At 34.8% G+C, this 14,185-nt stretch overlaps 1 protein-coding gene across 1 annotated transcript in view; it reads right to left on the bottom strand.

Moving 5' to 3' along the window:
- The window catches only part of LOC118836753 (gamma-1-syntrophin-like), a 197,704-nt gene that overhangs the window by 128,435 nt on the left and 55,084 nt on the right, over positions 1-14,185 (bottom strand). The window contains exons 5-7 of the mRNA XM_036743949.1: positions 8,225-8,282; positions 5,399-5,442; positions 5,243-5,284 (exon numbers count right to left, since the gene is read on the bottom strand). Of these exons, the coding sequence (XP_036599844.1) occupies positions 5,243-5,284; positions 5,399-5,442; positions 8,225-8,282 (144 nt within the window). The remainder of the gene's footprint in view (positions 1-5,242; positions 5,285-5,398; positions 5,443-8,224; positions 8,283-14,185) is intronic.

The raw sequence follows: 14,185 nt of genomic DNA, 5'->3' as shown, positions 1-14,185 counted from the left end.
ATCTCCATACAATGAATAGTGTACCTTTTTTTTTCTGTCCATGGTGGCATAGTCTTAAAAGTTCAATAACCATGACAGCCCCACTGAGGAAAATGCTCGATTTGTTTATATAATAATCAGGGAAGACTTAATGAAAATGCAAAGATAGATCACTATTGGAAAGTCACAGATCACAAATACATAAGTGTATTAGTGCCTGCATTTCTGAGCTGTTATGCTTAAGTCTCTTAGTGGGGGTTTAACAAAAAAGAGTATGTTACAGAGGATCACATATAATTTGTAACATACTCCCAGACTCCTTTTCTCTGAAACAGAATGAGCCCAGCAAGTTTTATTATTAGTGTATTCTAATCTTTTATACTTCACTAATCTGCTTCATCGCAATTTTTCTAAGCATGCTGCCTACCTCTGAAAAACAAATTACAAACACTATTCCATCTAACAGCATGTGGTTTTAAAACAGATCTGACTATTCCCCCTTCCTGGATAATGAGTATAAAGCCTCTTTGTACTTACAGCACAGGATAAAGTTGAAATGTGACTTTAAAAAAAAACTTATGTAATTCTATTAAAAATTTACATATAAACATAAACAGGAATCAAGTTTGGTTGGCTATGTGAAATTCTTTTGTTTTGTTTCTATGTGCAAAAGGAAGATTTATCTATATTATTCTTGAGAACTGAAAAAGAGTGCTTGGAATCTTTGGAATCTTGCTTTGGAATCAGGAAGACCTACCTGGCTTTTTAAGAGTAGCTAGGTGGTGCAGTGGATAGAATGCAGGGCCTGGAGTCAGGAAGACTCACCTTCCTGAGTTTGAGTCTGGCCTCGCACACTTACTAGCTGTGTGACCCTGGGCAAGTCACTTAATCTTGTTTGCCTCAGTTTCCTCATCTGTGAAATGAGCTGGGGAAGGTAATGGCAAAGCACTCCAGTATCTTTGTCAAGGAAACTCCAAATACATTCGCAAACAGATGTAACTGGTTCTGTGATCCCAACAAACAACTTCACCTCTCACTAGCCCCAGATAACTGTCTCTGACATCAGTTAAATAGTGCATAAAAATAGTGCATGCCAATTGGCATTAACAGAGGGAGTTTCTTACCAAGAGCATCATATGTTGATGAAACAAGTCTAGCAAGAAAAATGATAATTGAAATTTCTTTCTTTTATTATCATCATTAAATTTAATTTTATGGTCTTAATTAAAATGTAGTGCTAAGGTTATATCAGCTTTATAGAACATCTGTTAAATATTAAGGTTTAATTTTTTTTTCTAGTAGGTGCTTGTTCTTCCCCAGGAGATACAGTTTTCTTAAAAGGTTATCACCTTTTCTTTTTATGTATTCTTATATAATATGTATTATGTTATATTATATATTATATATATCATATTATATATTCTTATACAAAGAGGTCAGTAGAATTCAGTAGGATCTACTTAAAGGATCTCCTTAGAGGCAATGTACCTTGTAAGCCAATTGGTTCTGCTTTTGTTGAATTCTCATGGAGTCAATCCTTTGAAGGTAATGATTCCTACCAACATTTCATATAACCAGAAATTCCTGATTCTGCCACTGGGCTGTAGTCAGTATAAATGACCATTCTGCCAGTTTTTGTTTCTCTAACATGTTATTCCATTTAATGTCTAGACCCTAGGTTGGGTGCTAGAAGGAATCTCTGAGGCCATCTAGCCCAGCCTTCTCATTTTGTTGTTCAGCCATTCAGTACTATCTCACTCTTTGTGACCCTGTGGACTGTACTGTCATGGGATTTTCTTGGCAAAGATACTAGAATGATTTGCCATTTCCTTCTCCAATGGATTAAGGCAAAACAAAGTTAAGTGATTTATCCAGGGTCACACAACTGGTAAGTTACTGAGGCTGCATTTGAACTCAGGTCTTACAGTCTCCAGGCCCTGTGCTCAGACCCATTGAGTCACCTAGCTGTCTCCTCTTCTCATTTTTGTACTTGCGGTTGTTCAGTTGTATTTCAGTCATGTGTAACTCTTCGTGAGCTCATTGGGGTTTTCTTGGCAAAGATAATAGAATAGTTTGCCATTTTCTGCTCCAGCTCATCTGATGAGGATGAGGAAACTGAGGCAAACAGGGTTAATGACTTGGCCAGGGTCACACATCTAGTAAATATCTGAAGCCAGATTTGTACTCAGGAAGATGAATCTTCCTGACTTGGGGCCCAGCACTCTACCCGGTTCCTTTGCCACCTAACTGCTCACTTTATAGAAAAAGCAATTGAGATCCATACAGGTTAAATTATTAGCATAGCTTCACACAAGTAAAAAGACAACAAAGGCATTTTTAAACACAGACCCCCTGACTCCAGAGTCATGCTTTTTCTACAGTAATACTATCTAAATTTACATGGTAACATTCTCTAAATCTTTCCATTAGAATGGTGAGCTAGGTTAAACCCCAGCATGTACCTCCTGCCCTTCCATACACACACAAAGAATCAACAGGAAGCTTTAACCTCTTATGCCTGAGAGTATGCCTTACCCCACTTCTGGCTAAATCAGTAACTAGCAGAGATTTCTGACAGTCTTAGATGATATAAATAATCCCACTTAGGTTCCAAAGATATCTAATGAGGGGGAAGGGAGAGCTAATGGAATGCTTTATAGAGTCATGAAAATACCATGATATTCCTTCCAAGAAGTTATCATAGCATGATGATTACAGAACAAGAAGGGGAATCAGAGATTACCCAATCCAATGTCCTCATTTTACAGAGAAGGAAGCTCAGAGCAAGGAAATTATGTGACTTCAGAAGGTCATACAGATAATACGCATCAGAAGCAGGATTTGAACCTAGTTCTCTAGACTCGGTACTTTAGAGGAAAGAACTGTCTCTTCCATATGTTTGAGGACATCAATTTTTGTGTTCACCATATTTTAACATAGAGATGTTATAAGGACTCTTCTGAAGCTAGAGAAAAAGGAGACAGTGTCAAAAAGGGTAGCATGTTCAGAGGCTGACTAGAAAGAGAAGAGCCTATATAGGAAGAAAGGAGGGGCAAATGCCATAGAACACATTATTCTGTTTTCCAACTGTCTTCAAGTAGGAAGGAAGGATCTAAGCATTATATATACTTTTATGCCTTCATCAGCATGATCCCATTTGGGGTTGATATTGTAGAAAGGGATTGGTCTCAGCTGTTTGTACTTATGAAAGTCAGAGGACTGGGTTCAAATCTTACGTGTCACACTTACTGTATCTGTGACCACAGATATGTTATACACCTCTCTCAATTTCAGTTTTATCATATGTTAAATAAGGGGGTTAAATGAGGTTACTGCAGCCCTAAGGCTATGATTCCATGGTCCCATAAACTCTGAAATCCCCTCCAGATATAAATCATGTAGTCATATAAGATCGATAGTAGGTCTGACACTGAATTACTAGAGATGTAATCAGAGGCATATTGTTAAATGTTTATCAACCAAGTCTCCCCCAAATTGAAAAATTATATGTTTAAACTATATTTTTAAAGCTACATTGTTAATATTTCTTTTTCCTCCATCACCATCTTAGATCTAGTAATAAGCAACAAAATAATTCAAGTCTTGATTTGTAGCATCTGAGGATCTACCAATCAGCTCCAGCATATCCCTACCTATGATAGACTCGGGAATAACCTCATCTCCTAACAGAACTCAAGTATTTATTTTTTCTTAGGAGAAAAACTTCAACAACAACGACCCCCAAAGACAGAGTAAATTTTGCCCCATCAAGGTGTTTGGGGGGAGGGTGAGTTGTTGAAGACACTTCCGTGATTGAGCCCTTAGGGCAATAAGGAAATTATGAAGGATTCACAATACTATTGTTATTGGAGTATAGGAAGGTAACATAAATGACAGCTGTGGGCAGCCCCCAAAACTATTTGCAGGGAATATCACATAACCTGAGAGAAACCTAAATGTTTAGAACTCTTATTGACTCTAGGGATTTATATTACTCTTTGGAGTATGGGAATTTTCACAGATTTGTTGAGACAAATAATTACTTACCTGTGTTTTTCTAATTTTTATTTAGTTTTCTTATCTAAGCCCTAGGCTTCAAATAGGGAGTTTGTCTCAGAAAACAAGGGGGTCCAGGCATATTTCCTGCTTTTCATGTGCACCAAGATCAATGAAAAAAATCCTTAAATTCTACTGGAGCCCTTCTTTTCACTAGAATGTCTGAAAGAAGGGTTACAGACATGTAATTTATATAGAATGTCAACTTGTTAATAGGTAATTACATATATAACATATAATGTTATATGTAATGACATGTAGTTCTTGTTTTAACATTCTTCTATTGATTACCATGGGAGCATGAGATGTGAGAATTAACAATTGCAACTGAGCAGTTCTGCTCATAATTCCCAAAGGTTTATGGTGTTGAATTTGGCATTGGGAAAAATCTAGGATGACATGACCTGAGATCATTTGTCCAGGTGCTGGCCCTTGACATTATATAGTTCCCACTTTGGATAGCCTAAGCTGTGACCCCCATCCTCTCCAGCATTCCAGCCATGCTTCTGCCTCCTTCACCTATCTATGTGACCAGACCAGATAGATGGACCCTAATGATCCTGTCTTTCAGTGTCCTCACCTAATACAAAAGTCAACATTATTAGAAACTCTCAGGGGAAAAATGTTTGGCTTCCAAAGTTACTTCCTGCATTTCACTTTCCCATAGTAATGACCATGAGAATGTCATGGTTATGAGGAGTGGTGCTACATTCATATAAATACATATATAGAGAGTGAGATAGAGAAGACTTATGTTTGTAACATTTATCTGTCTAATTTTGTTTACAAAGTTTCAACAGCAAGAACTATGTCCAACCTATGGTGAAAAAAAATCTCAAATGTTAGTGACATCCTCGGTGGCTGTCAATCCTTTTGGTCACTCCATAAATATCAGCTGGTGAAGAACAGTTCTCATTCAGCAAGAGGTAAACAATGGTTGATGAGCATAAAAAATGAAGCAAATGTTCACAATAAACAATTCCAAAGATTAACTTTTAAAAATAGTCATATGCTTCACTTGAGAGTGCACCAATTTGAATCTAGAAGGGCAGAAAAAAAATCAAGACATCCTTGCAGAATGGAGGTTTTGCCAAGACATTGGACAAATGATGCATCTCTTCTGAATGTAAAAGAGTTTCTTCAGTAATGTATCAAACACATATTTATACAAATGCTCCTTCATTAAGAGAAATAAAAGCAAGCTTACCACTTCTTCATGTCTGCATTTTCTCACATTAATTCCATTAATCTGCAATGGGAAAAAAATTTTAAAAAGTCTTTCTCTGCATCTTATAAAGTAAGTTTGTATTTTTTTTGAGGGTAAACTGTGCCAAAAATATATGTACCTACTATGTTAACATACCTGAAGAATGGCATCCCCTATAAAGAGCAGTCCTGATAGTTCCGCTACAAATAGAGAAAAACAAATTATTCTTGCACTTTTGCCTACGTGAATTAAAGTTTTGACAATAGGATCATACATCCAATGCTAGGAAACAAAGCAAATAAAAATTCAGAGCCCATATAATCCAGTCTTTTTATTTTATAAATGAAGAAACTGAGGGACAGAGATATGGTGGGACTTACAAGAGGTCACACAGGTGGTAAGTGGCAAAGCCAGGGTTCAAAACTAAATCCTGGAGCTTCAAATCCACTATTCTTTTCACAGCATCACAATGAATGCCAAATATAATGGACCCAAACTAATCCTCATGAAACCAAACTAAATATTTCTAACTAAATATGCATCTAGAAAATGTTTTCCCAAATATGAAATATGCATATAGATATTTACTTATATTTATGTGTCTCCTACTTTAGCTCAACAGAGTATTCCACAATGTCATTAAAATACAAAATGATTCTTTGACAATTCCCTTTGGATGGGAAAATCAAGTTCTCTACCTCCTTTGTAATTCTTAAGTGGTCTTGTCTAAGAAGATTTCTGACACTTGTTTCTAATACACTGACTAGAGAATTACCTTCAATATTTCTTTTTAGACATTTAATTTCACTGATTTTCAATCTAAAGCAGAAAAAGTATGTCTAAATATATAATAACTGAACTTTGTTTTAAAAAAAAATAAGCATTAGTTAGGCTTAATGGTTAAGAAGGCTAATTTAAGCTTATAAATTCACAATCAGTCCCCCAAATGGATTGGGCTTATTCACATGGTAGAGAGTTCTCCATGACCGAAATTCTCCAAGTGAAACCAATTTAACCATATTTTAGAAGACATTTACATCCATTTATTAGTCAGATTAGATGATCTCTGTGGTCCCTTTTAATGCTGAGATTCTATAAATAATATTCACGCCTGCTTTTTGAATGAGACAAGATATGTGAAAGCTCTTGGAAATTGTGAAATGTTCCATTGATGTAACTGAAATAGGTGAGAGTGTTATGTAGTGGGAGAAGCTTTGAACTTGGAGTAAAAAGCCATGGCCTTGAGTCTTGTCTCTGCCACTCTGTAGTTATCTACCTATTTATTAACTAGGGAAAATTCACTAGCCCAGTAAGGATGCAGGTTCTTCATCTATGAAATAGGGTCTTTGGACAAATTGACTTCTAAGGTCCTTTCTAGATCTAAAATTAAATGAGCCCTAAATAGGCACTTTTCGTTGGCTTTTTGTGAAGTGATTTGCTTCCCATCACACTTTTGTGTTGTGTCCTTATATCCCACCTCTTTTTCTCCAAATAAGTTCATTTAAAAATGCTGAAAAAATGAAATTTGAAAATAAAGAAAACAAAAAAGAAAACAAAAATAGGGGCAGCTAGGTGGTGCAGTATTATAGAGCACTGGCCATGGAGTCATGAGCACCTGAGTTCAAATCTAGCCTCAGACACTTACTAGCTATGTGACCTTGGGCAAGTCACTTATCTCCAACTGCCAGGAAATAAAGGAAGGAAGGAAGGATGGAAGGAATGAAGGAGGGAAGGAAGGAGGGGAGGGAGGGAGGAAAGGAAGGAGGAAGGGAGGAAAGGAAGGAGGGAGGAAAGGAAGGAAGGAAGAAAGGGAGGAAAGAAGGGAGGAAGGGAGAGAGGGAGGAAGGGAGGGAAGAAGAAAGGGAAGAAGGGAGGAAGGAAAAGAAGGAAAAAGAAAGGAAGAGAGAAAATTAAGGACTTCTCCATTTTCAAAGAAGAGGCAAAGGCAAGAGACATGTATAGGATTTCTGTATACCCACATGATGATGGGACCAGGAGGAAACAAAAACAAAAACAAAAACTATAAATACAATGGAAAGAAGAATGGCCCTGAAGTCAGAGCATGTAAGTCAAATCTTATCTCATGACTACTACCTCTGTGACATTGGAGAGATCACTTAATCTTCCTGTACCCAAGTTTCTTTATCTGTGAAATGAATGTCTAGACTGGAGACTAAAAGGCATCTGAGGTCCTCTCCAGTTTGAGATCTTCACTCTTACAGTTAAGTGATATATTAGACAGAGTTTTGCAAATGGAGTTAGGGAGTACTGAGTTTGAATCCTGCCTCAAACTTTTACTAGCTGTGAAAGAAACCCAGACAAATCACTTAAGCTCTTTCAGCCTCAAATTCCCCATCTGTAGAATATAGATGATAATAACACTTACCTAACAAGACGGTGAGGATCAAATGAAATAATATACGTAAAGTGCTTTGCAAAACTTAGAATGCCATATATATTTAAGCTATTACTATAAAAAATATAACTTTCTCCCCAAGTGGTTTGCTGATTGGCATTTCTTTCTTTACACCATCTCTAGCAGGTCATTATTTTAATGAATATGTTACATGAGAAGACTAAAAACCACTTACTGTGTACATAGCTCTAGGGAATTTGCTGAAGTGGGAAACAGAAAAGGTTTCTAATATAGGATGATGCTGGGGAGGGAAAAATAATGGTTGTTTCCTTGGTTTGCCAGAGACATATGAAAAGGCATTTGATACTTTGATTATGAAGAAGGGAGCTTGTTCAAGTGGACAAGGGTTTTGTTAAAAATGGAGAAAGAGAAGATCTAAGTAAGTCCAGTGATTTACGGGAATGGAAAATTAGCTTATATTTATGGTATTATCCATAAATTTTATAACATCCATTATTAAAAGAAGACATGCATATTTAGGTTTGATTCTTCTTTTTTCCAATCATACTATAAGAACTACTTAGAAAGCAGTTAGAGTTACTTTATAATGCTACGTCAACACATACCTCTTTGTTCTTTGGAAATTTTTGAAATTACAACTGGAATGTTATGTTCTGCTCCTCCCTGAAAAAAAATTAAAAAGTAATTTAATTGATTGTTTAAAGGTTTAAAATACATTTATAGCTAAGAAAATTAGCAATTAGTTCACAAAATCCATTTACCATGTTTTCAGTGAGCAAGTGGGGAATGAAACAACAAAATATTGCCCTCCATATTTCATTAATACGTATTAGCAAAATTACTTTTATATAATATCAGATAGAATCAAAATAGCATGTTAAATGGACATTGTGTATATTTTGAGGCAGAAATACAAATTATTTTTCCTATAGTTGCCTGTCACTTCCTCTTAGTAATTGCTTATGAAGGTGCATTAACTAATTTAAATTACAAGATTACTATATTCAATTTTGAATGAATTATATTGATTCAAAAAAAAGTATTTCATGGTTCATTTGAATTTCATGACTAATTGCTTTAACATTTCAATATGTGTATGTACACTGTCAAAATCATATAAAAATAAAATGAATGTTTTATGATCAAAATAGCAAAAAATATATATTCAACAAATTAAAAGCAAACAAAAAAAGATCGGAAAGCTATTTTTTTTTACATTAAATTCTCTCATGGAACTTCTGCTAATCAGTTATGACTCTGATGTTGAAAACAAAAGCTGACCAAAACAGATTAAACTGCATCAAAGTAAAAACCAGGATTATGAAAAACCGTTGAAACATTTAATAGAGGAAGGTTGAAATTTATCATTTACAAAATGAGATTTTCCTATCTTCCAGAATTCAAGAGCATGCTAAGTATGATTTTCCTCCAAAATAAAAATCATTTCAAAACAAACCTTTCTTCTTTAATAGGAGCAATAGGACAAACATCTGACACTGTGTTCCTATTTAACTTTATTAAGCTTTATGCATGAAACTCCCTCTCATAAACAGGAAAGAATTCCTGAAGGGCTCAGTTTCTTTTAATAAAACCCTTAAGAATTATGTATGGGTTGCATTGGAAAGATTTGCCAGAAGACCTTCCCTTTGCAGAAATTCCTTCTTCAGGTTACACAGGTGCTTCACAATTCCATTAACTCTATAAGTGAATTGAAATTTACAGTATTACAAGGATAGTTTATGCAATGCTGCCTAAGCATCCTGAAATCATCTCCCCAAAACATCAAGCATATGTTCAGAAGGAAACCTTGATGATGGGTTATTACTCCTTCCTGATGTGCTGATAATGGCATTTTCCAAAATAATCTGGAAGAGATTCATCACTAAAATTCACTTTCCACTGAACTCCAATATTTCATAACACTAAGTGTCTAAACTTAACTTTGCTGCTATTTCTTACATAAATTCAGGTAGTCACCAACTTACTCATGGGTTGTATTCTAAGAGTTCATTTGTAATTTGAGGTTTTAAATCTTAGAACCCATTTTTATCTATGGAAACAATATAATAAATTGTGATTGCATTCACAAGCCAGACCAGAAACACAATTTTAGTGCTAAGTAATACAGCAGTTTAGAACTATTCATATTAGTCTGATAACAGGAGCTCACTAGGCTTATTAATAGTACCTTATATTGGGAGTGATGGCCAATGCAGTGTCAGATGGATGAAGAGTTGAAGGAGAAGAAAAAAAAGAGAAAGATATAGAGGCAAGAGAGGAAAAATAGTAATAAGATAAGGATGATGAAGGGAGAATGCTTCTTCCTCTTCCTTTGAGTACAGGGATAGCACTAGGCAAATTTTTAAAATATAGCTAGCTCCTGATTAATGACAATAATGAGAATTGTTCACATTTGCACTGCATATTTCCATTGGGCTGGAACCAATTACCATAACTGCATAATTATAACTTTGAATAGTGTGAATTTGAACATATTCAACCACTTTATGGGATTAATTTTTTGTACAAATTGCTACTGAGCTGTATTTTTTATGTTTCCTACCTCATTTTTTTTCAGTTTCTTTCCTATTTCTTAAAGTTCCCTCTCTTTATGACAGCAGTGTCCCCATGTCACTCAAAGTGTCTCACTGAGTGTATTCTCCTATTCATGCCTCACTCATCAAGGTACTCCGTGCTTTCAAATCACCTACTTTCCCTAACCCAACCAATTCTCAACGTAGGCTGGTATAGTAGCTGGACTGGGAATGAGAAGGCAGGGTAAGAACCCCACATTAGTCAGTCACATTACTTAGTAGCCAAATGACCCTGGGTGACCAGTTTTGCCACTCAGTCCCTGCTCAGTTCTTAGATGGAAATACTATCTACTTATCTGAGTCATTATGAGAAAAAAAATGTTTTTAAAGCACTTTATAAATATAAGCTATTGGTATCATTCCCTCAACACAGTTTATATACACTAGATTCTAGGAAGAAAACTTTTAGATGCAACTAATTTATACTACTTGGTGAATGACTACACAAAAGAGGCCAATTAATTAATTAAGACATTCTGCTGCTATCTTTTTTATCACTCTACTACCGGAATGTAGTTTATAGGACAACAAACTACTGTGTGTGTGTGTGTGTGTGTGTGTGTGTGTGTGTGTGTGTGTGTGTGTTCTGTTTTATAAGGCAGTGTTGCCAAAAATCAAAAGCAAATACACTCTACGGTCACTCTGCTAATTATCCTCTCAGTATTTGGATGAGCCGATCCTCAGACAAAAGATACAAAGATCATCATTAGCTTGGTATCTGAAGCATTTCCAGCTTTATGTGTTCTACCAGAGCTTCATAGCATTTAGATGAGGTTTTGGAAAAAAGCTTTAATGATAATTATCTCTACTATGAGAGATATTGCTGATTTTCAAAGGCTTCCTTGCATCTTCTACCTCTGACACCATATATTTTTCTAAGATAATTAGTTCACAGGATAATAGATTTAAAACTGGAAAGAAGTCATCTATTGTAACACCTCATTTTACAAATTAGGAAATGGGCCCAGAAATATTATGTGATTTGTCAAAAGTCACATACATAGTAAGTTGTAATGCTTGGATTTGAATACAAGTCCTTCTGCATTCCCTATGGTGGAGGAAAGTTGGGGATGGCAGCAGTCATCATTTATGTATGTATATACCATTTATAAATTGAAGGATACTTATGTATTTTTTTTTAATTTTGGCTGTTCACTTATTTTTAGCTGAATCTTATTTTTCATTGACTTCTATTATAAAATACCATGAAATATTTTATGTAGGTAGCCCTTTTTAGAACTTTGTTTTAATTTTCCCAAATTGTTGGCCTTAATACCTATCCCAGGAATAAATCATGCTCATGTCATATTATTAAACTTGGCTTTCCTCCTATACACCTATGTATGACACCAGAGGTTGTCCTCTACTGACACAGCCTTTAGATGAGGTTTTGGAGAAGGAATTCAATGGAAATTATCTCCATTATGATAAATATTCTTGATTTTCAAAAGCTTCTGTTCATCTTCTACCATAAATATATATATGTTCATATATATATATATATATGTTCATATATATATGTTCATATATATATATGTTCATATATATATACATGGATGGTAGAAGACATAATATCTATAATAAGATATATATCTCTATAGATCTATCTATCTATCTATCTAAAAGTTAGGCTGCTACAGCATGCTTCCCAATAGATGCTACCATATAGTCCAGAATCATTATCATATTAAAACCACCATAAGGTTAATGGTTGGGATATGAAAAATAATTATGTCCCATTTGTTATTTCTGTATGCTTAGAATCCCATTAAAATTTTGATGGGAGACCTACACTTTCCCAAAATATTTTAGAAATATTCTTTTCACATGATCAGTCTTGATTTTCCTATAACACAAACTATTGCACAGTAAAGTTTTTTTTACATTTAATATATAAAATAAATACTATGTAGATTATTTTAAGAACCATACATATATGTGTATGTATATGTATATATATATGTATATGTATATATATATATGTATATGTATATATATATGTAAAATATAGTTATTGGGCAGTTTTAATACATTAATCAACTTGTTCAATAAAAGGTGAGGCTTTTCTTTGTAGTTTCACACACAAATCCCATACTGCTTATATTTGCCTGCTTTTGTACCATTAATGTAATTGACCTTTTTTGCAACTGACATTAATCCCTAACACTCAGATCTCACTATTTTGACTCGTTTACTTCCATCATTATAATTTGCCTTGATTTTAAGGCACTAAATCCACTTCTTAGTGCTTGGCTATCACAATCACTATGGCTATGCTGTAATATTGTGAACTAATGATGCTATTTTGGGGTACCTCTCTTTTTCCCATCTTTTTGATGAATACAGCAAGATATGGACATAGGATAAAGTGAACTCTGTCATTAGAAAAGATTACTTAAGGATTAAGAATGCAGTTTACCAAGTTACAAGAAAAAATAGTACATTCTTACCTAAACCTCTGAATGGAGGTATCCCTATTCCAAGTAATCTGCCAACCTTATCAACTTAATTATTAGGAAATATTTATTTTTTACCTTCTTTGTGCAATACATTATGAGGGAGAGAAAATAATGAATTGGGTTCTAAGTCCTTATCCAGGAAGAGGAAGTTTGGTGTCTCATGGACAAAGATATACCTGCAAGCAGGACGTATCAGCAGAACAGTAACCTACGGAACAGAGCAAATGAAACTATAGCTGAACCTGCATGTCTTCCTGTATGCTACTTCATGTGGTATAATTGCCATATGCTCCAGATTTTCCAGTACTGTCTTGATTTTCAGAGGCATGGAATATTAGAACTACAAAAGATCTTAGAGATAATCTAGTCCAGCCCCTTTAAAATGAAGAAAGTGAGGATTGTTGAACTCAGAGGACTTAGCAGAAAGTCACATAGCTAGCTAAGAAAAAAATAATGCAAGATTCAAACCCAGGTCTTCTAACTCCAAGTTCAGTACATGCTTTTCACTACACTACACTGCTTACAGAAGAAAAAAAAAAAAGAATGTACTTTAAGTGAGTCTCTATAATAATAATAATACCTGTTCTGAATTTTGTTTGGAAAAGCTCAGTCACCATACTACTTCCTGTATACCTCAGTTGTCTGTTTTTGTTGTCATTTGTTTTGCAGCTTAAATTTCAAACCACAAAATATAGGGATTTCTTTTTTCTCAGATTGTTTTCTAGAGGGGTTGATGGAAAACTGATACACAAAATGGTGATGATGATAAAGGTACACAGCATCTTCAATTCTTCAGTGCCTAGAGTTCCACCTAATTCTGACACAAGCAATCTAGTCACTTCTTCCAATGCATAGGTTTCATCAGTAGCATCCCCATATTTCTTCCCTTTCCATCTCCTTATATTTACCCATTGGGAATCTAATCCTGAAATCCCCTGGAAAAAAATTCTGAAAGGAAGATATGGTGGGCTTCATTTAGAGATGTAGATGAAAGGAGGAAATGGAAATTATTGGAAGGAGCTTTATTTATGGAAAGAAAAGTGATGTAAGAGAAACAGTCTAGACATTAAAATAATCAAAATAATGGGCAGACCTCTCAAGAACAAAGATGAAGATAGTGTTGCTGAAGAAGACTAAGATCTAGCTCTTCTTATACAACCAAGACTATCAGAATTAACAATTTTGAAGTCTTTGTGAAACTTTTAACTTCCTCTTTTAAAAACATTTTTGCTCTCTGTTTCTGCAAATGTTTCTAGTAGGAAAAGCCTTAAATTTTTTTTTGAACAAAAAGCTCTATGAGTTTGCTTCAGGGACAGAAGAAGGAAGTTGTAAGTCTGTGCTCTGTCATATGAGAGGAGAAATCTGAATTGGAACAGCAGATAGGGACAATAGAAAGAGATCAGATTACTTCATGGAAGAAAAGAAAAGCGCTTCCTGGGGAACTAGCCAGGACTGGAGTTTGTTTCTTTTAGAAAAAAAATAATAAATTTTAAATAACTGACTTACAAATAAA

This window comes from Trichosurus vulpecula, chromosome 1 (genome assembly GCF_011100635.1).
Source record: "Trichosurus vulpecula isolate mTriVul1 chromosome 1, mTriVul1.pri, whole genome shotgun sequence".
NCBI lineage: Eukaryota > Metazoa > Chordata > Mammalia > Diprotodontia > Phalangeridae > Trichosurus > Trichosurus vulpecula.
This window is presented reverse-complemented; position numbering and strand designations above follow the sequence as displayed.